This window comes from Maniola hyperantus, chromosome 7, assembly GCF_902806685.2.
Source record: "Maniola hyperantus chromosome 7, iAphHyp1.2, whole genome shotgun sequence".
Lineage (NCBI taxonomy): Eukaryota > Metazoa > Arthropoda > Insecta > Lepidoptera > Nymphalidae > Maniola > Maniola hyperantus.
Window position 1 is genome coordinate 2680996 of NC_048542.1, and position 20654 is coordinate 2701649.

Here is a 20654-nt window from a genome sequence, read left to right on the forward strand (position 1 = left end):
GTAGCCCACGCCGACGAAGTCACGACCATATGCTAGTAGGTATACTATAAAACATTTTACGGGTTAAGAGCCGTGAGGGCCGGGCCACCGGTCAGCCCTTCGTAATTATTTGTTTTATAAAAGCTCAAAGTTTCTATGAAATTACTATGAAATTTGGATCATGCTGGCTTTGGCAGATAAATGCAGCACCATGATCCAAACTTTGTAGTCGCTAATCGTTCCTCTCTGTGTTGGGGACAATGCGCAGAGAAACATGCAGCTTTTATAAAATAACGAAGCTCTGGCCCTCACAGGCTCTTTTTCGAGGAAGACTTACTTATATTCATTACACAATTCTATGTTCTTCAATCAGTAAGAACACAATATATTTCGTGAGTAGGTACAGCTATAAATTCAAACAAGGACCGAGTCTCCAAAGTCAATATTGGTATTCCGGGACTCTCTCGCGACTTGTATTAAATTTATCTTTGCCAAACTTTATCTAAGTATATTTTCATAGAAAATAGGCACTAAAATATTCGAACTGGGGATTCTTTACTTTTCTATTATTTTATTATCTTTATCTTTAACACATTGGAGACAAAGTTAAAGGTTAAAAGTGTACCTACCTACTTTGAAAAATCACTTTACTTTAATAAAATAACACTAGAATATGGATGACCCAAAATGCTTTGATGTTTAATATTATGCCATCTACTTAGAACCTTTACAACTTTTTATTTTTGTAATGTACTTTTGCTTTTATACCTCTCAACTTTATCTCGTTTTTTAGGGTTCCGTACCTCAAAAGGAAAAACGGAACCCTTATAGGATCTCTTTGTTGTCTGTCTGTCTGTCAAAAAACCTATAGGGTAGGTACTTCCCGTTGACTTAGAATCATGAAATTTGGCAGGTAGGTAGGTCTTATAGCAGACACGAGGGGAAAAATCTGGAAACCGAGATTTTATGGTTAAATCACCAGAAGAAAAAAAGTGTGTTCATAATTGTTCATATTGCTGTTTTCAACTTGTTATAACAAGTGGGGTATCATAATATGAAAGGGCTTTACTTGGACATTCTAAAACAGATTTTTATATATTTTTAGGCATAATAATTTGTGATTTTGCACGATAAATAGTGCAGAATGTCGATAAAATACAATTTTAATACGGAACCCTCGGTGCGCGAGTTGACTCGCATTTGGCCGGTTTTTTATTTTGTAGACTTCTGTATTGATCCGTCAGTTCCAAAGAAATAATACCCTAAGTTTGTTTGTAATAAATGTACTGAACTAGGTGCTGAGTTTGTTGTGGCCTCTTCTCAGACCTGGGCGCGTTTGGAACCCTCGTAGCCTTAAGTTTACGTAATTTTACCATTACATCATTCTCTTACAAATTCAACAACTGACGACAAAAAGTGTAATGGTTACCGATTTTGAATAAAGTCTTTGAGTTTTAGTAAGTAACTACGTCAGGTCGGTCTGTTTGTAAAGACTGCCAGTCTGCCAGTGGTTTAAATGTGTTTGGACCAAGGAACATGTTGAAAAAGAAGTACTTAGCTGTATTTCTACTATAAGGGCAACACTTTGCAAAGAATAAATATTACGATAGTATTCGAAGTAGGTGTACGGGTACAGCCATTTCTACTCGCATTTATTGCAAATTTATTTCCGTAAATAAAAATAAAATCTCCGTAGAGTTTTGCAAAGCATACTTACTTGCCTATTAGGTATGTATTTTCTCTAAGTAAAAGTGTATTGGAACAAACGCAGCAAGACTCCTCGCTACCAGAAGCAATGTATTTTAGCTCTAAGTAAAGCTTTCTAGGTTGAAATACCTTCCGTGTTTGCCGTTGTTTTATCGCAGTCTATTTTTCTGTTGGGAGAGTACATACTTAATCTGTTTTATTAAACTCGGGGGCTAACACGGAAGTTGTGATTATTATCTTATTGCGATTATGAATCGAATTGTTGTAGTGTAGGTAACTAGCGAGATAATAAGTTCCAAATGTGGAAGTAAGTTTCAAATAAGTAAAGTAGGTACGTGGCCGAAAGTGATGAACATCGTCAGGTTTGTAGAGCGTTGTCTCTGTCACTCATACCCACATGACGTTTTGTCGGTTTCAACGACCGAGACAGGGCTCTACAAATCTGCTATCTCCGATCTAAAGACCGATGTTCATCACTTTTGGCCACGTACTGTACTTAATGCTTTTAAATAGTCTTTGCTGAAAAATAAAATGATAGAAAATGTTCCCAGGTCAACTTTTTATTTATTTATTATGAGCAAAAGTTTTCAGCTATGAGCAGCTTACCGAGCTAGCAACAAAGCGGCTCAAATATTTGAAAGCTCGTTGTTTAGGGTTGTTACTTGTTAGGCAGTTGATTTTTGTTGAATAACTTAAAGCATTATAGTCTGTGATTATAGTCGTATATTTTTTTGTATTTAAGTAATGATAGATACAGTAGCCGGCAAGAAATATTGTACACCGACCTTTAGAATGAGATTTCGGCTTTGTAGAGCCTTGTCTGTGTATACCTGTACCTTTATTTTTTCTTGTACCTTTATTTGTATTTAAATTTATTATTAATCATCTAGTTAGTGTAAGTGGCACTGCCGTTCTAATTAGATATAAAATAAATAAATAAATAAATACCTACCTATGTGACGTTTTGTCGGTCTCAACTTCAAAGACGACGCTCTACGAAACCGCTGTCTCTTTCTAAAGGTTGATGTACAATATTTCATGTCGGGTACTGTACATCCATATTATTATAAATGCGAAAGATTGTCTGTCTGCCAGTTTTTTGCGGTCCATCCGGTTAAACGATTTTGACGAAATGTACAGACAAATAACTTGCATACCGGCGAAGGTTATGGGCTTCTTTCAAATGTGTTTTTTTTAAACTTTTTAGTTAGTTTTTTGGCAAGGCAGTCGTGTTTTTAATTTATGACTTTTGACCTTGTTGCACAGTGCGCATTGCGCACATTTTGCTATATTTTTTATTTTTATAGTTAAGTAAATACAGCTAATTGTATAAAGTAAATAGACAATAATAGAAGGAAAATAAAGTTAATAACAAATTTATTAATTAGCTAGTAACAATTTACATAAAGAAAACAAAACCTCGACCGGGGAGAAAAAAATATAGAGAAAAAGTAGTAAAATGAAAAAAACAATAATGGGGAGAAAACAAAATATTTAATGACGATGATTACGATATTTTATAGGTACGTTACGAATTTAAGTTTAAACGGTTTCGCGTATTATTCGTATGTATGCCGTCGAAGGACATTTAATTAAGCGGCCGGCGGCGAACATGGAGGCAGCCCTGCTGTATCTGGGTCGAGTCTACGCGGCTGACGTCACGGTGACGTCAGTGCCCCTCCCCCGGCCACGCCTGTGCCTGAATATTTACTCTGTGTGTTTGTGTACGCTGTGTACACTACACTGTGGCTATAGGACTATGCTTTTGTTTGTATTGTGTGGTATAGGCGTTAGAAGGTTTATTCAGTTTTTAGGATTTCATATTATACCTAACCTATGTACCTTCTTACGTAGTAGACATAGGCAGCTGTCCGACCACCGACGATTAGCGACGAGTTGAGCGAAAAACTAGAAACAGTTAAGTTGATAGGTTACGAGAAGCGAGTGTGTAGTTGGGATAGTTTTGCTGCTGGGCTAGTTTGTGAGTGCGACGGGCGAGGGGGTACCTACTTAGTCATTAATTAATTTTTTATTAAGTAATTAATTAATCAGAACACTCGCGCAAACTGTGCGAGTGCGGAGTGTTCTGACCGCCAAGAGAGCGTTTTTCTCTGACGCGGACGAAGTCGCGGGCAAAATCTAGTAATAATATAAACGTTCGTTTGCGCTAGAACTTATGCTGAGGTAAAAGCTAAAATATTATTCCACATCCACCTTCTTTGATCAAAGCATTTTTGACATTCCGTCGGGAGGAAACAAATTATCGGAATTCTGGGATCAAGGCGGAAGAATCTCACGCCGTGTTGAGAAAATTGGTAATGATTTCACATTTCCGAAAATTTTACCTCAGGCTATAATTTATATAGAACTAGCTGACCCGGCGAACTTCGTACCGCCTAACAGTCGATTCTTTATTTTTTATTTTTTTAGTACTTACAATTTTTTAAACTTTTCTCCGTAAGAACCATCCTATTATAAAAAAGAATTAGCGAAATCGGTTCAGCTGTTCCCGAGATTTGCAATCAGCAACACATTTAGCGATTCATTTTTATATATAGAGATTTATTATACAACTAGATGATGCCCGCTACTTCATCCTCGCAGATATAGATTTTTTTAATCCCGTGGAAACTCGTGGGAATTTTGTGGAATTTTCCGGGATAAAAAGTAGCATATGCCGGTCTCCAGGGTGCAAGCTCTCTCTGTACAAAACAGATGATATCTGCGACTTTGTCCCCGTGGATTTATGTGTTTTTAAGAATCCCGCAGGCCGCGAGAACTCTTTGATGTTCCGGGACAAAAAGTAGCTTATTGTCCTTGGGATATAAGTTATCTCTGTACCAGCTTTCGTCAAAAACGGTTAAGCAGATGAGTCGTAAAAAGTTAGCAGACAGACAGATAGACAGACAGACTTCTGCATTTATAATATTAGTAGGTATGGACATGGTTTTATAAAATGGACATTAAAAATAATATATTATCTTTAACTTGAACATTTTAATATGAGAGCTACGGCGTAGAGCCATTGTAGACGCGGCGTAGAACTGACTTAATCTGAATCGTAGCTGGTTGTGTTAAGGTTGAAAATGACTTATTAACACAGCGTAGACCAAACTACTGCGCTCGCAAGTCTCCATCATATCCAATATCACTCTGAAATCTAAAGGCAATTTGTATTGAACAATCCAAATGCTATGCTTACAAGCAGCCATCGCAGGAGTTGCCATGCTAAATGTAGTCGTGGCCCGTTAAGTTAAGGTTGAAAATGGCTTACCAAACTGCTGCGCTCGCAGGTCCCCATCCTCCCCATCATACCCAGGTCACTCTGAATACAATCCTAAGACCTAATCCCTTTTGTTAAGGTTGAAAATGGCATATTAACATAGTGTAGACCAAACTGCTGGGCTTGCAGGTCCTCGTCCTACAGAGTCACGAAGCCCTCGATACACGCGAGCGCTGAGCAGCCCCCGCAGGAGTTGTCATGCTAAATTTAGTCGTAGCCCGTTAAGTTAAGGTTGAAAATGGCTTATTAACACAGCGTAGACCAAACTGCTGCGCTCGCAGGTCCCCGTCCTACCGAGTCACCAAGCCCTCGATAGACGCGAGCGCTGAGCAGCCGCCGCAGGAGCTGCCGGAGCCAGTACCTTCCTTCAAGGACAAGAAGCCACAGCTCAAGGGGCCACGCCCGCCTGTCGGATCTAGTGTTTCAGGTAATGAAACTATCTATTATACGAAAAAAAAACCTCGCCTTTTCTTTTTCATTTTATTGGCTGTAACGTTATCCAGGTCTCAGCCACAAATCAGCGCTCTGCATTGTATCCACATTTGCGCGTAAGATAATCAATGATTCAGGGCATTAGGCTTAGGTACCTTAGCGTAGGGATATTATAAGTGTTTGTTTGTGGAACCACTGTAGAATCAAAGCTTTTCCTTCCACCTCCAGGTATTTCTGCAAATGGGTTCAGATTTCCAGGACGACTATTCAAGGGGCATATTGGCATTTTCTCTGGTGCTGCAGACGTTTTTGGGTGGTGCGTGGTCTCCTAGACATCAAATGATCCATTCGTTTCTTCAATATCTATTTAAAAATAAATTCCGAAACTCAGTTACAATTTTAGTAAATGTAAGGCGACTTATCGAAAAACTTATGCCCTTCCCAAAAATGCCATCATCGCCGTCAATTCCAGATTCCATTTCTCTATCATCGCCGGTGGCTTGCGCGTCTCCCCGCGAAGATGTGGTGGGTCTCCCGATGCCTGCCAACGTGGCAGAGTTGCCGGAAGAGCACCGCTCCTACTTGCTCGGCAGGATCACCGGCCAGCGGACCAGGAGGCGACGCGCGATGGTCATCTACGTGTGTGCTGCGGATTCACAGGGTAAGGTTGTCTCTATTCACTGACCGATGCCTGCCAACGTGGCAGACTTGCCAGAAGAGCACCGCTCCTACTTGCTTGGCAGGATCACACGACAGTGGGGATCACCAGTTTGTTTTTATAACAATTATGTTTGCAGTATCACTAAGTTTACTGTGACAGCCTTGTGGTTATGACGTCAAACTTCTAGTCGGGTGGTCCGAGGTTCGATCCTGGACACGCATCTCTAACTTTTCAGCGCTATTAGCAATAAAATATTATTTGCTTTAACGGTGAAGGAAAAACATCGTGGGCAAACCTGCATGCCTTAGAGTTCCCCATAATGTTTTCAAAGTTGTAAGAAGGTGTCAATCCGCACTTGGCCGTGTGGTAGAATATAGGCAATTCTGAGAATGGACAATTTCCTAAATTGTTGACCTAATCGATTGAAGGTAAAGAAAAGGTATACAGGTTGTAACCAGAACGGTAGCAAAAACTCAGCGTTATTGTTATACTACCTAAACATAATCCAATACCAATAATCATTTTGTAGTTTTAGTGATTTAGTATTTTTTAAACCCGCAATGTATACGCGTGCAAAACTCGGGTCAATGCCCCGCTTACGACGCGGCATTGACTCCGACTGACCTACTAACGTAACGTTCGTTGACCTCTGGCGTCAGTCAGGTGTTTTATTTGCGTGCATTTGACCTGCAGCTCGTTCCGGCGACGCACAAGACTGCAAATACTATTTTATACATGGCATAATCTTGTACCTATATCAAATATTTGAAAAGAGCAACCGCCGAGTTTCTTGCTGGTTCTTCTCGGTAGGAAAGGCATTCCGAACCAGTGGTAGATGCATCCAACTATTCGAAAGTACTTTTAAAAGTTTATTCGAATAAATTTTTTTTTTTAATTTAATATATCGTAAACTTTTACAAAATAATAGGATTTTTTTAATTATTTTTTCGCGGTTTTTTTAATGATATCATCAGTAAATATCAGTACTATCATCTGTCTTCGTTTTTGCCAGCGTTCTGGTTACAGCCTGTGTTCTACTGCGCCACAACGCACACGTAGACAAAATCTGACGATACTTCAGATAAGTTGGTTATTGCGTTTGATGAGGCTATCAGCTATAATGGAGCTTTTATCTTTACATGTACGGCAGTGATAATGATTGATTTATTAGGTACTCCATGTAGACATAATAAGTCAATTACAATACACTACAAACCAAGAGATTCTGAAATCGGTATTAATGCCCATTCATCAAAATTTGAGGTAAGGACGTGATTTTTTATCCCAGGTCTCCAGGTTATGTTGAAGGCTAGGTATCAACGAAGGTATATACCAATCGGCGTTTTAAAGGTGTTTAAGCAATTAATGGACGTAACGTCGAACTATAATAGTCCATATCAAGGTTACTCATAGAGCATTTATACAATACATACATAAGTAAAGTAAAGTAAAGTTTATGTAAGTACATACTTGGCGATCTACTGGTCCCCAGTGTCCCTTTAGGAGTCCATGTTTTGGCTATTCAGTGTTGAATATCACTATCCATAATATAAATGCGTGTGTTTGTTTGTTGGTTTGACCCTCTACGGTTGGTTGTTGCTAGCAACGGATCGACGTGATTTTAACATGGTTATACTTAAAGACCTGGAGAGTAACATAGGCTAATTTTTATACCAGAAAATTAAAGCGTTCCTGTAGGATTTAAAAAAAAACTAAATCCTCGGGAAGAAGTCGTGTACATCAGCTAGAAGCTAATATAATGTACAGGACTGTTCTGTCAACAGACTGCTGCGCGGAGAAGGGGGCACTACACTGCGGAGTTGCCGCACGTCTGCGGGTTCGCGCCAGGAAGCGTGGCTGGCGAGTGCACATAGCGGACCTGCACTGGCGCTCGCCTCTAGAACAGCAACGTGACCATCGGTTCCCTGTACTGTGCGTCTCTGAGCTAGCACGTGAGTATCTGGAACCTTTCATGTGCGTTTCATAAGAGGCGGAGCGGCTAAGAACAGGCTGTGGAGCAGCTAAGACGTATAGCGGCGACGACAGAGAAGAGGACGCGGAGAGGAGGAAGTGAGAAGGAAGACAAGACGCGTGCTCAGCCAGCCAAGGCGCTCAATGCGCTCAATCAAGAAAGATGCAGTTTCAACTTCTGCAGATTCCACAATTTATATTGCATTCAAAAATTTGTATTTACAGGCCAAATGTAAGCCGTGATAGCCTAAGCATGAAGCGTGATAGGTCTAGACGTCCACCTCCTATTCGGGAGGTTGGGGGTTCGATTCCAGGCATGCACCTCTAACTTTTCGGAGTTATGTGCGTTTTAAGCAATTAAATATCACTTAATTTAACGTGAAGGAAAACATTGTGCGGTGGTTGAGATTTCCATAATGTCTGCCAATTCGTACTTGGCCAGCGTGTATTATGGCAAAAGCCATTCTGAGAATTCGTGCTCTGTAGTGAGCTGGTGATGGGTTGATCATGATGATGATGGCTTAATGACCTAATCTAATCGTTTTAGGTCAGTCAGAGTTAGGAGCCGTGGTCCCAGTGCTGTTTCTAAACTCGAACCTCGGCACGCCGCTGCTGCCTCACACCCTGGAATGTGCCGACTTCAAAGCGGCCCTCGAAGCCGCTGAAGACGAAAATGACAAGAGCTTGCTAAATAAATGGTAAGATTAATGGTAAAACGCTGATGGTTTTTCCAACTTTTGACCAATTATGACCAACTTTGTGACAAACCTAAAAAAATACTTGCTTCGCTGCTATAAATACACAAAGATAATCATGGCTTTCACCTAAAGCCGTTTATATGCATGTCTTGTATCACTAATCACCTTCACCTTGGCTCGAAAGCCAAGCTCTTCCAAGGGTTTCCTGGCCTTTGCAAGCTTCGTCGATAGGAGCAATCAGTCCAGTGATATACCGAGATGGTAATGAGGTACCGGGGTATGAGGCGGGGGGACGCCCGCACGTTACCCGCGCTCACCCGCACTGGGTTAGCGCGGGGGATATGTAGGGTGTTTGCTCCCCGATTGCTATCTCGACCTATCGCGTACTATATCTAACTTAATTACGCTCTATTATCTAGCTTAATTATGCCATTCACGGCAAAGTCCATATTTGCGCTGAAAAAATGCCGAAAAGAATATCCGCTCGCAACTTTCACTGGTTTGCAAAAATGGCCTGACCCCTCGTTTTCCCATAAAAAAAAACGCGACATTTCGTTCCCAGGTACGTTGTATTACCAATAACCCAAAGATATTCTTGGTTTTTGACACCAAAAGCAAGTCACTCATGCATGTCTTGTGAGTTGTGGTAAGGGATATATCAGCAATTGGCTTATCCAAGGTTTTGTAGGTCCTTACAAGCATTGTCGCATACAAAAACCCCCCCAAATTTCGTCAACAGGTACAGTCTAGATGGCAGTACAACCCCGCCCTGCTACCGGCTAGTGCGCGGCGCGCCGGCTCGCTGGAGACGGGAGATGGCGCGGGCGTTGAGCGTGCTCGTGCGAACCCTACCGCAGGAAGCTTGCGATGCCTACCTCACCACCGTGTTAGAACAGGTAAATAATGTTCTCCAGACCGATATCGGCCACGGCAGCCAATTTTAATGGAGACTAGTCAACTACGCAGGAGGAATTATTGTGCACACATGCAGGTGTACTTAGTTTCATATTACCAGTCGTGTAGAATATCATTCGCAGGACAACAGCTCTCCGAGACCGCCATGGGTTTATTACCGTCTTGGCCAGCTTTTCAACACCGAGCTGCTACTGAGAATTTATTACAGAAAACATTAGAATTTTTCAAATCAGACATAAAATCGGGACCTCATGATCTGCGGAAAAACTGATTTCAGCTTCACTGTACCGTGGATAGCTGATTCGACCAAATTCCTCGTGGGAATCGAAAAGGGTTTTCTAGTGTAATACCTATTATATCTATGGACTGGTGATCTTTTGTGACTAGTAACGATCCGCTTCACAAGCGGCACAGGATCATTTTCGGTGGAAATCTTTACCAGTAACAGCTTTCGTCCAGCAGTAGACATCTATGGGTTGAAACGACGACAACGATTATTATGAGATGTGATCTTTCAGGAAGTCCAACACACGGTCCTGATGAGCTCGGAGGCGGCTCGTCGCTGCGTGTGGGTGTGTCGAGCAGGCGCGGCGACGGACGCCGACGCTGACGCAGACCACCAACGCGAGCTACAGCGGAGGCTGACCAACTTGCAGAAGGATCTCAAGGTGATATAGCAATATGTTTCTGCAGGAAGTAGCTCCTGTTGAGCTTGAAGTCGGCACGTCACTGCGTGTGGGTGTGTTACAGTAACTTTAAGGTGAACTTGATCAAAGACCGTTCTTGAAGATTGAGCATTTTTGATGCAGCCAAAGATATCAGTCGATCGCTGTCACTGTTGGGGCTGCGTAGCTAAAAATCTTTACATTGGATTTCAAAATAATCAATTTAAGGAGAAAGTAAGTCAAATTCTATGGAAGGCTTTACTTGAAACAATGTGATGTCAATCGCATAATGGAAACAACTGGACATTTTATGAATTCTGTAGCTTCCCAAATCCCAACATATTATTATATCAAGGTAGGGGGCAGCGATAGGGGATAATATTTGAAAGACCTAAAATCCTAAATAACTCCATAACTTTCTTCCAGCTCCACCTTAGTGAACGCAACATAATCCGAGCAAGCATTCGTGGGCGTCCAAACAACGGGTTCAGCGATGATGAGTACACTAGTGGCGTGAAGACTGCGCTAGGCGAGCGGCTGGAGGCGCTGTTCGACGCGCTTGTGAGCGAAGCGGAGACGCCTGCTGGATATTGCGGGATTCCCACAAGGTACACCATACGACAATGAAACACAATCTGTTGCAGTCAGTTATAGAAGCGTTAAGATATAACTGCCTCGATGGTCTTGTGGCTAGCAATTATTCGTGAGCCGATAATGAGGTCCTAGGTTCGAGTCCTGGATTGGACCAAAAAGTGTTTGGATTTTTCTGTCAAAAATTCTAAAAAATTAAAAACTAAAAATTCTCAACAGTAGTTAGCATGGAATTAATAAGTTAGTGGTGTTATTATACCCTCGTGCCTCGGAAAGTACGTAAAGGATTCTCTACGCTCGAATTGCTGTCCCATCGGACTATGTGAAGGAATAGAACTTGCGTTTGCGTTATGCGCACAAACTTGTTCACTACTGTGAAGTTGGCTAGGCTCCTCCTAAGATCGTTATATACTTTCTCAGTTTCAACTTTCAACCATTTCATTTCTCAAGATTGTACCTGCATTTTATTGACTAAATAAATCATTCATTCATTTATTCAGTCAAGACTTTACCCACTCACTGTTTTGTTTTCTTGCAGCCTCTTCGATGAAGTAAGTGACCACCTCGCGTTTTGTCAGAAAGTGACTCAGTGCACCTCCAACAGAGAAATCACTCTAAACGAGCTCAAAACGTAAGTTATCTCTCACCAAGATAAGGCATTATTTATTTCATGTCTGCACCTCTTACGCCTCATGCTGCTTTTACGGCTCCAGCAGCTCTTATTTATACAGTGTTATGTAAATTTATTTACGGTATAGATTAATTTCCTAGTTTAGTTGGTTGTTACTAACTCCGGCTTCGCACGGGAGAGTAACTGTGAACTGCCAATTTTTGGATTGTGCCTTTTTTGTTTTGAATGTGCTATAAGTAAGTATACGTAGGAAAGATAACGTTCTCCGGATCACCGCTGAACAATCAACTGCATATAAATGATGCAAAACTTTTAGTCGTCCTATTAGCTAGAATAGTTATCCGACTAGTGTCTAAGTGTTTGTCATTTGCGCAGCTATATCCGTGGGGAGAGTTCTGTGCCTCTCGCGCTGCTGGGCGGCGCGGGGTGCGGCAAGGCCACGCTGCTGGCGCGCGCGGCAGTGCTCGCGCCTTCAGTGTTGCCAGATGTCGTGCTCATATTGAGGTGAGGTGAGGGTTTTTACTACTGAGAGGGGTAACATCACGATCAACCCATCGCTGTCTACGGGTCTCCTCTCAGAATGATGATAGGGTTATCATATATCATATCGCTTTGCATGACGTTTCAAGGTCTACTTAGAAAGAACCGTAGACGTGGCTGGGCCAGTCGTAATGGGCGTTTTCACATTGTACGGCAACAATACAGCACCGCCATTGGCAAAGCAGTACAGTTCCCAGCAAATAATTTAAATGCAGTACAGTGTAATCATGCAGTAACCATTTATACGCCTCTTTGGCAAACCGTAAGGGGCGCGAGGGAATTTCTACCGCGCGTGAGAACGCCATTGGTTTATCAGTCGTCTCTTGTTTTCGCAATACTCCAACTTCCCTTCACTACGACACTTGCACATTGCACGCCGGGCACTATAGCAGAAAGTTGAATATTGTAAAAAATCATAAACGCTTATAAATACTGGACTAGAAAGTCCAGCCACGACCCTGGCACTCCACGTTTTTGCGAATATAAACATTACCCAATAAGTAATAAGTACTAAAATGCAATCATTTCCCTAGGTTCGTAGGCCTGACGCCGCAATCAAGCAGTTCGCACCAGCTTCTTAAGTCCATCGTGGACCAACTACACGTACTCCACACCGGCACCGTATTCCGGGGACGTAATGTACGCACAACCATACATACATACAAGTACTTTTACTCATTAAGCTTTTCATTAGTAATTTACAATATCTCGCTGCAGTTGCAGGCCATGAACCATGTTTTGAGTGAAGGTCACGTCAAGCATGCGCCATGGATAATATAATCCGTGGAGACATCACGCTCACGCTCTTATTAGATAGCAAATGACTCGTGTAAAGTTATCACAGTTCACACTATAAACCATTAGAGCATGCTGCATGAGTTCTGGTCTGTTTTGCAGCTATAAATAACGAGTTGTGGTGGTGTAAAGAAACTAGATGTCGCCACATGGTCTTCCACCTCTCGCCATAGATCCTAAATCGCGCTAACGATGTTTTTTCTACTACTATACAGGTTCCAAGAAACAACGGTCGAAGCAACTGTTGACAGCCCAGGAAAAGTTTTTCCCATTGTTATGGTTGAACGCATCATTAAAAAAAACGATAACTCTTTCAGAGAGAGACCCAATTCGTTACCATTGTCCTGGAGTTTATTCCATGCCTTTCATTCTTCCACCAGGAGGCTAGCACGTTATCATCAGCTCTAGCACGACTCCTAGCAGCACTGGGCAGAGCGCGGCCTGTGCTGCTGTGCATAGCGGGAGCCGACGCACTGCGAGGGGCGAGGTGGCTACCCTCGCGACTCCCAGAGAACGTCAAGATGATTGTCACAGTGACGGAAGGTTGGTATTACTCGTATTGAAAGCCACGTAAAAAAGTAGAGCGAAGCAAGCGCAAATTCTCTGCGTACCACCTGCGCAATCGTTATCAATTTCATTTATAAGTTTCGATGACTAGCCTGCTCAAATGTGTCAATGTATTCGACCAACTTGAAGCCTGCATTGGCTCCCCAGCAACACTCCTGAAGTTCTTTCAGACAGGGGTGGCCTGCTGGGATTCTCGACTGAGCTTGGCTGGCTGGAGCGATTCAGCGAAGAGTAGCACAGACGATCTCAACTTCAAGGACGAACAACGTTTATGGACGGAAACAGACCTATAGGGAAGGAGAAGAATTTTTGATCTGCTTCGTAAAACGCTTGAACTATCGTGATGAAGGATCTCTCTAACTATAATCTCACCAATGATAAGAATTTGAATGTAATTTCCCAATTTTTACAGAAAAAGACGAACCATCTAGTTCAGCAATAATGGCAGTTCTGTCATCAGAAGACGGTCCCAAAGTAGTTCGAGCGCCTCCAGTAGGGCCCGAAGAAGCAAAAGCAGTATTAGCGGCATGTGCTGCCACCTATAGTAAAACTGGCGCAGCCTCGCCGCCTGAGGAAGCTGTGAAGGCAGTCCAAAAGTGCACTTTACCTCTTTATGCTAAGGTATATTTTTTAGTCCCTTTTGTTTTATTTTAACAAGCCTTTCAAGGCCCTGAAGAAGCTAAGACTTCATCAGCAATCTATATATAAATATAGAGCTGTGTTATTTATAGTAAAGCGGGGCGGACTTACCGTTTGAGGAGACTGTGAAAACAGTTTAAAAGTGAACCTTACTAAGTTATGAGGTGATACATTTTGCTCTGCATCTTTAATTTTAATGTTTGGGATTTTAGACAATACCACACACTGTTGAGCTACTAAAGCTTCAAAATTTTGAACTCCAAACAGATATCGAATTTTGATAGATCGAATTAATCTTGTCTTTGCAGATTTTAGCGTGGCAAATCTCCCTATCAGCAGAAACGTTCACCGAGCAATCTGAACCAGAGACGGCGCCTGAACTTGTTATTTGCGTAGATCTGGAAGGTCAACTGGAACAGATACTGATCACCACAGAAGCGGCCCTGGGGATGGAGAGAGTGAGGGCCTGCTTGTCCTTGCTCACGGCGGCCAGAAGAGGACTGGATGATACGGAGATACTGGATCTCTTGGCTCATGATGATTTGTTTAGGAGCGAGGAGACCTACTGTGCGTACTTTTAGAATTTTTACTGTGCTAATTAATTGAAGTTCCATTAAGTGTTTTTAGATTTGATTACGTCTTAACCACAAGATTACCAAGACTACATTCTAATTTACTCATGGTTCATTTTGTTTCAGTTCCATGGGCGCCAGGAGCGCTCCTATGGCCTCAGTTGGGGGCTCTATTAGCCCCCTGGCTGCGCTGGGACTCGCGAGGAGCAGCGCGTTGGCGGGACGCAGCGCTGGCGGTCACTGCCACGGACAGATACGCGTCACATGTGCACGCCGCCAGGCAGACCCTTGTCGAATACTATGAGGTAACAAGGGGCACTTGACAGTCTTTTATGGGCCTTTTTAGCCCGATCGAGCTAAGAAAGACAACGGCGTAATATCTAAAAGTTCGATTCAAAGTCAAACATCCTGTGGTTTTATATTTCAGGGTACATGGTTCGTAGAAAACGACCCGAAGATGACCGGGCGATTAGTGTCACAGGAGAACAAATTTTCTGATGAATGGTAAGTCGTTTTTAAGTTGTATTAACTTATACTTAGTTTATGGGTTTGAAAAAAGCTTTAAATCACGCAGTTATCTGTGCCCATATCCAACCTTATATCATACAGATTTTGTGAATACAAAATTGTGGTAGGTACAGCTTATAACTCTTGTCGTGCATGAGTGCATCTTCAACCCTTTTTTTAACGCAGGGGGAAATCTTCACATCGCTCCCTCCCTTGCTCCGTCTTGCGCCTCGATGATCGCGATGGTGTATGGCAGTTTATGCCTCAGCAAACTGCCATCACATGAGATGGTAACGTGAACGGCTGGTCCCCCACTCCAGACGCTCGCAACCGTGAGGTTCTTTCCCCCTGGGCCTAAATGATGAACTCATCACCACTTTGGCGTTTACCTCTCCGAGAAGAATCGACTCGCTCTTGAACCAGCTCAGTGGCCTCTTTCTTAACCGTTGCGGTTTCACAGAAAGAACGCGTCACATTTGCCAAACTTACTGACTTTACTCTTTAAACATTTCCATTATTTTCAGTTACAACACAAGAAAGTTCGACGAGCTACCATTCCAGCACTACCACCTTCTAAAAGAAGATCCAGAAGCCTTCTCCCTCAAGCCATACTTCACCCAACTAAGTTGGATCCACGACAAACTCGCCGCGACAGACTGTGGCCTGTTTCTCGAAGACATAGCTTTAGTTCACATAGATCCGTTACCAGAACACTTATACATCCTTAAAGAAGTCTTCGAAGTCCATTCGTATGCTTTAGATTATGACCATAGACAATTCTTCGGGCTTCTAAGAACAACTATGGAGAAAAGACATCGTGATGGAATTGACATAGACAGTGATATAGTCCAAGAATGGATGAAGGAAGTTTTCGAACCGCCTGTACCAACCTTCTATCCGACAAATGAAGAGTTCTGGAAGGTTATAGAGATTAGAGAGAAACGGGATTTGTCTATGGTGGAGGAGTTTGATAGCAAGTCTTATAATTTAATAGTGAGGTTCGATACACGGGGTAAATTTGTGGCGACGGTATCTACGGAAAGGGAGGAGATTTGTGTTTGGGATGTCGTGAGGTGAGTCTAGAATTTTCTACACCATCTAGGATTTTTGATTACTTAATTTACGAAAAGTGTTCATCTTTTATTTGCTATAAATTCTATACAATTCTAAAGCCGGAAACATGTACAGTAATTACGAGTCACAGCATCGAAAAACTTTACTAATAACCTAGGAAAGACTTTTTGAGCACCAAATGACTTTGCTTATAAGTACTGCGGTGAGGAAGTTTATCACGTAAAAATAAAGCTGCTCAATAGAAAAATAAGCTTAAGTAATTAATTATTTCAATGAAAGTAATAAAAGTAATAATTTTTCAGGTGTAAGTTAGTTAGAAAAATTGTGGGAATAACACATCCAATAAACCTAGTCCCGATCGATGAGTGTCGGTGTGTGGTGCTGTGCAGGAGAGAACTGAAGGTGTACGATCTGGACCAGGTATGAACTTCCACTAAAAATACATGATTTTTTATTATTGCCGGATAGGCTTGTGCCTGACGACAATCATGGTTTAAAGAAAGGATTGATGAGTTGAAGTGCGTTTGCCTAGAAGATGTCTATTAACTATTGTCTTGGAAGGTACCTACCTAAGTTAAGTACATGGCAGGGAGCACGGACGCCGGAACGGAAGGGTATTCCAAACCTTGGAGGATTGTATCAGAAACGTTGAGCAAAAACGTTTCGTGCGAATAGATCTTGTGGGGATTCTGACTTTTCGGAAAGTAGCATATATGTCCGTCTTCGAGATCCAAATTTCTTTAGGTGACTTGGCCGTGGAAAGGTTTCGCATTTATATAATACTTATTGTTAAGATTTCAGAAGAAATCTATATATATAAAAGGAAAAGCTGACTGACTGACTAACTAACTGATATCACAAAAGTCAAATCTCAAAGTACTGGACGTATCGGGTTGAAATTTTTTATGCAGATAGCTGTTAGGACGCAGCCATCCGCTAAAAAAGGATTTTTGAAAATTCAATTTCTAAAGAGGTAAAACAGGGGTTTAAAATTTGTGCAGTCCACGCGGACATAAGCTAGTATAATATATGATGCTTATGCTTTCAGGGTAAATTCGTAGTAGCACTTAAAGGTGTGATGAATCAAAAGATGCCATACTACGGCCTCCACGACCCTAAGCACCTTGTGGCGCTCTCCAGGAACCGAATGTACGTCAACCTCATGAATATAGAAACTGGTGAGCTTATATTTTATTAAAGTAAAAACTTCTTTAGTTGCTTTATGGCTTATTGGCTAACACTCGCATACTGGCTACAATGCATTGGTGCATCTTGAATACAGCCAACCACAACAATATGGGATTTTACATCAAGCGAAAAAAATCTAAAAATGTGTAAACAAGATAGTATTAGCAATAAGAAATAAGCAATAAGAAAAATGTTATTTTCAGTTTATTAAATTATATAATGAATTTTATAGATTCCACTTTTTTTATCTGTTTTACAAATATCCAAAACGCGTGATACCGTAGCCGCCATGTTAATTCCGACTGTGACGTCACATGGATTTAAATTGTAATGTATTTCACTAAAGAAAACACAGTTGCTTACCAATCCGTGTGACGTCATGACAGCTCATGAACCTAAAAGGTGGCGACTAGCGTTTTCACGGCGAAATTTCACATGCAAAATGTAAATGCGTTTTCATTGCACTTATCGATCGAATAAATTTTATGTAAATTTTTGGTACCTTGTTTATTACCACTTTAGGATCAAATTAAGACACTTTTCAAAAAGCTTAAAATACCCTATTGAGATTGTAATGATTGATGCAGTTTTTTCCCGAATCAATGTGATTAACCAAAATGTTTTTGAAATATTATGTAGAGTAATTCTTTTAGATTACCTATTATGAAACTTAATATATTTTTTTTCAGGTGACTGTGTGACGACGTTTAAAGCTGGCGAAGACAGGTTCCTAAACTCACTACTAGTTTCTGGCGACGGAAGGTACGTAGACTTTACTTCGATTTATTCTCTAAGGCTGAGATCTTTCGAACAAACTTTGACTTTGCTCAGACTTTGCTCAAAAGACACGGTTAAAACGAGACAGCGTTATATCGCTGTTATAAATCTGTCTAGTTTTAACGAAAACTTAAGTCTGGGCAAATCAAAGTGCCTTCAATTGATCTCAGCCACAGTTGGCGAGTTACCTAGTCTTAGGAACTTCTAACGAAACGTCGAGGCTTCGACGTCACGGGCAGGCGTCGAGTGTTAGTACATTTTGACGCAGGCCAATGTAGCCCTATTTTTCTATGATTTTATGGCACCATAGCCTAATATTTGACATATCATCGATTGAGGATCAAACCTAGAGTTCCCTGACTCTAGTTCACTGTGTCTCAGCCCAAGACATTTTGACGATCAGTTTTATTTTCAACTAGCTGATGCCCGCGACTTCATACGCGTGGATTTGGGTTTTAAAAATCCCGTGGGAACTCTTTGATTTTCCGGGATAAAAAGTAGCCTATGTAACTCTTCAGGTCTTAATTATACCCATGCAAAAAATCACGTCGATCCGTTGCTCCGTTGCGACGTAATTGAAGGACAAACCAACAAACCAGCAAACAAACACACTTTCGCTTATATAATAGGGGTAGTGACTAGATAAAATGAGTTAATTATTTTACAGAGTATTAGTCTGCGGCGATGAGACTCAGAAGCCGTTTCCGTTGCTCGTGTGGTCGCTGACCTCAAGAAAACTGCTGTATGACCTCAGAATACCTCATCACGATTTTATCACCTCAAAGGCCGCTATTACTTATGAAGGTATGTATACCTATTACCTACTTCCAACAAAAAGCATAAAATTTAAAGACTAAAGAAATAGGGAAAAAATCTGGTTACAAGGACCAAAAAATAGTTCTTTGAACCAGGAATTCTGGTTTGTTTTAATACGACTTGCATCGTCCTCTATTTTTTATTACACGCCACAACTATAATGATACTGAGTTGTTACAAAACAAGTAGGTAAGTAATAATAAAAGAAAATACTGATCTGGTTCGAAGGACTAAAAAAATGGTCCTTCGAGCCGGTAAAACATTCTAATATTAACTGCAGCATTATGTTTTCAGCTTTGGTTGTATAAACTCTGATAGTCTTAAGTTAATTCAGGTATAAATAGTGTGTAAAATCAAGAGCTGAAATTTGTCAATGGAAGAACGCCATATCTGTGCGAACGTGGTGCGAACAAAATACCGAATCACAAAATAAACATGTTTTCATCCAGGTTCCTACGTCTGCGTGGTGTCGCGCGAACTAGACGAGCCTAGTCCTAACTTCATCGTAGTCTACGACCTCCAGTCGGGCACTCTGTTCAAGAAGTGGAAGCCTGGCTGCGATACCGTAGCCCTGGCGATCAGCTCCGTGGATGGGTGCGTCGTCTCTGGGCTTGCTGATACTAGGATACTGGTCTGGGACTTAGTTACCGGTAAGTTGATTTATTGATGATGAGATGATATTCCCCAAAATAGAAGCACTCATTTTTGACTTATAACCTGAAGAGCCACTAATATAGATTTGAGGAAACATCTGGGACTAAAACTTCTATTTTCCAGTGGATAACTGACTGTATTATCTTTCCAGGTAACTGTAGATTGACTCTGCGAGGTCACGTAGCAGCACCATCTCTTTTGCGATTGTCAAAGTCGGGCGGAGTGCTTTTGTCCACAGATCACACGTGCAAGGACCTCTCCGTGAGATTATGGGATCTGCATACTGGTAACTAACATTCACTTGACCATATTTCAATTACTAGCAAACCAGCCCCCAACTTGCTCCAGTCGAGTGGAATTAGAAATTCTAAATTCTGCGGATTCGTACGAAGCGATTTGCCTCCTCCTTTTTAATTCGTATTGGTAGGATATGGAACTCCCTTCCAGCATCAGTTTTCCCATCCTATTTTAACATAGATACCCTCAATAAGAGTGAATAGGCATCGTCAAGGGCAAGCGCGCTCCATCTTACGCTGCATCATCACTTGCCAGCAGGTCTGATTACAACCAAGTGCTAGTCTATAAATAAAAAGAAAAATGGAAATTCTTTCTAAGTGGATATCTACATTATAGATAGAATTGTACATCTTGCATACCCTCAAGCTTCTAGACCCAGATCTCATTTTTTCTGTACCTACTTGAAATAGTCTGTATTATATTATATTCCAGGAAAACTAATAGCAGTGTACACACCGCCGGAGAGAATAACATCCTGCGAGGTTCTTCTCGGCGGGTCAGTGATAGCCTTAGCCTTGGAGAACTATAAGGAGATACTGTGCGTCAAACTGCACGGCCCCTCCGTGGAGTCAGTTAAAAACGGGAAGGAATGCGAGTATGATGAGACAGGCAAGTATTCTTAAAAATGAATACTAAATGTGTTGATCATCGCAAATCTCGAGAACAGCTGAACCGATTTCGCTAATTCTTTTTTT

At 41.5% G+C, this 20654-nt stretch overlaps 2 protein-coding genes across 3 annotated transcripts in view; one reads left to right on the forward strand and one right to left on the reverse strand.

The window, feature by feature from the left end:
• The window catches only part of LOC138402586 (uncharacterized), a 217198-nt gene that overhangs the window by 69481 nt on the left and 127063 nt on the right, over window positions 1-20654 (reverse strand). The gene's annotated exons all lie outside the window — the stretch shown is intronic.
• LOC117983540 (NACHT and WD repeat domain-containing protein 2) overlaps window positions 1-20654 on the forward strand; it is a 45411-nt gene that overhangs the window by 17398 nt on the left and 7359 nt on the right. Inside the window, exons 2-24 of one of the 2 annotated variants that reach the window (XM_034970115.2) lie at window positions 5230-5396; window positions 5874-6062; window positions 7847-8014; window positions 8581-8731; window positions 9471-9627; window positions 10165-10314; window positions 10738-10919; window positions 11441-11533; window positions 11909-12037; window positions 12607-12712; window positions 13249-13411; window positions 13848-14056; window positions 14383-14641; window positions 14773-14951; window positions 15074-15150; window positions 15678-16226; window positions 16530-16647; window positions 17276-17405; window positions 18105-18177; window positions 18860-18996; window positions 19458-19658; window positions 19814-19948; window positions 20392-20568. In XM_034970115.2, coding sequence (XP_034826006.1) covers window positions 5230-5396; window positions 5874-6062; window positions 7847-8014; window positions 8581-8731; window positions 9471-9627; window positions 10165-10314; window positions 10738-10919; window positions 11441-11533; window positions 11909-12037; window positions 12607-12712; window positions 13249-13411; window positions 13848-14056; window positions 14383-14641; window positions 14773-14951; window positions 15074-15150; window positions 15678-16226; window positions 16530-16647; window positions 17276-17405; window positions 18105-18177; window positions 18860-18996; window positions 19458-19658; window positions 19814-19948; window positions 20392-20568 — 3899 coding nt within the window. The remainder of the gene's footprint in view (window positions 1-5229; window positions 5397-5873; window positions 6063-7846; window positions 8015-8580; window positions 8732-9470; window positions 9628-10164; window positions 10315-10737; window positions 10920-11440; window positions 11534-11908; window positions 12038-12606; window positions 12713-13248; window positions 13412-13847; window positions 14057-14382; window positions 14642-14772; window positions 14952-15073; window positions 15151-15677; window positions 16227-16529; window positions 16648-17275; window positions 17406-18104; window positions 18178-18859; window positions 18997-19457; window positions 19659-19813; window positions 19949-20391; window positions 20569-20654) is intronic. The other variant, XM_034970116.2, reaches the window with a different exon arrangement.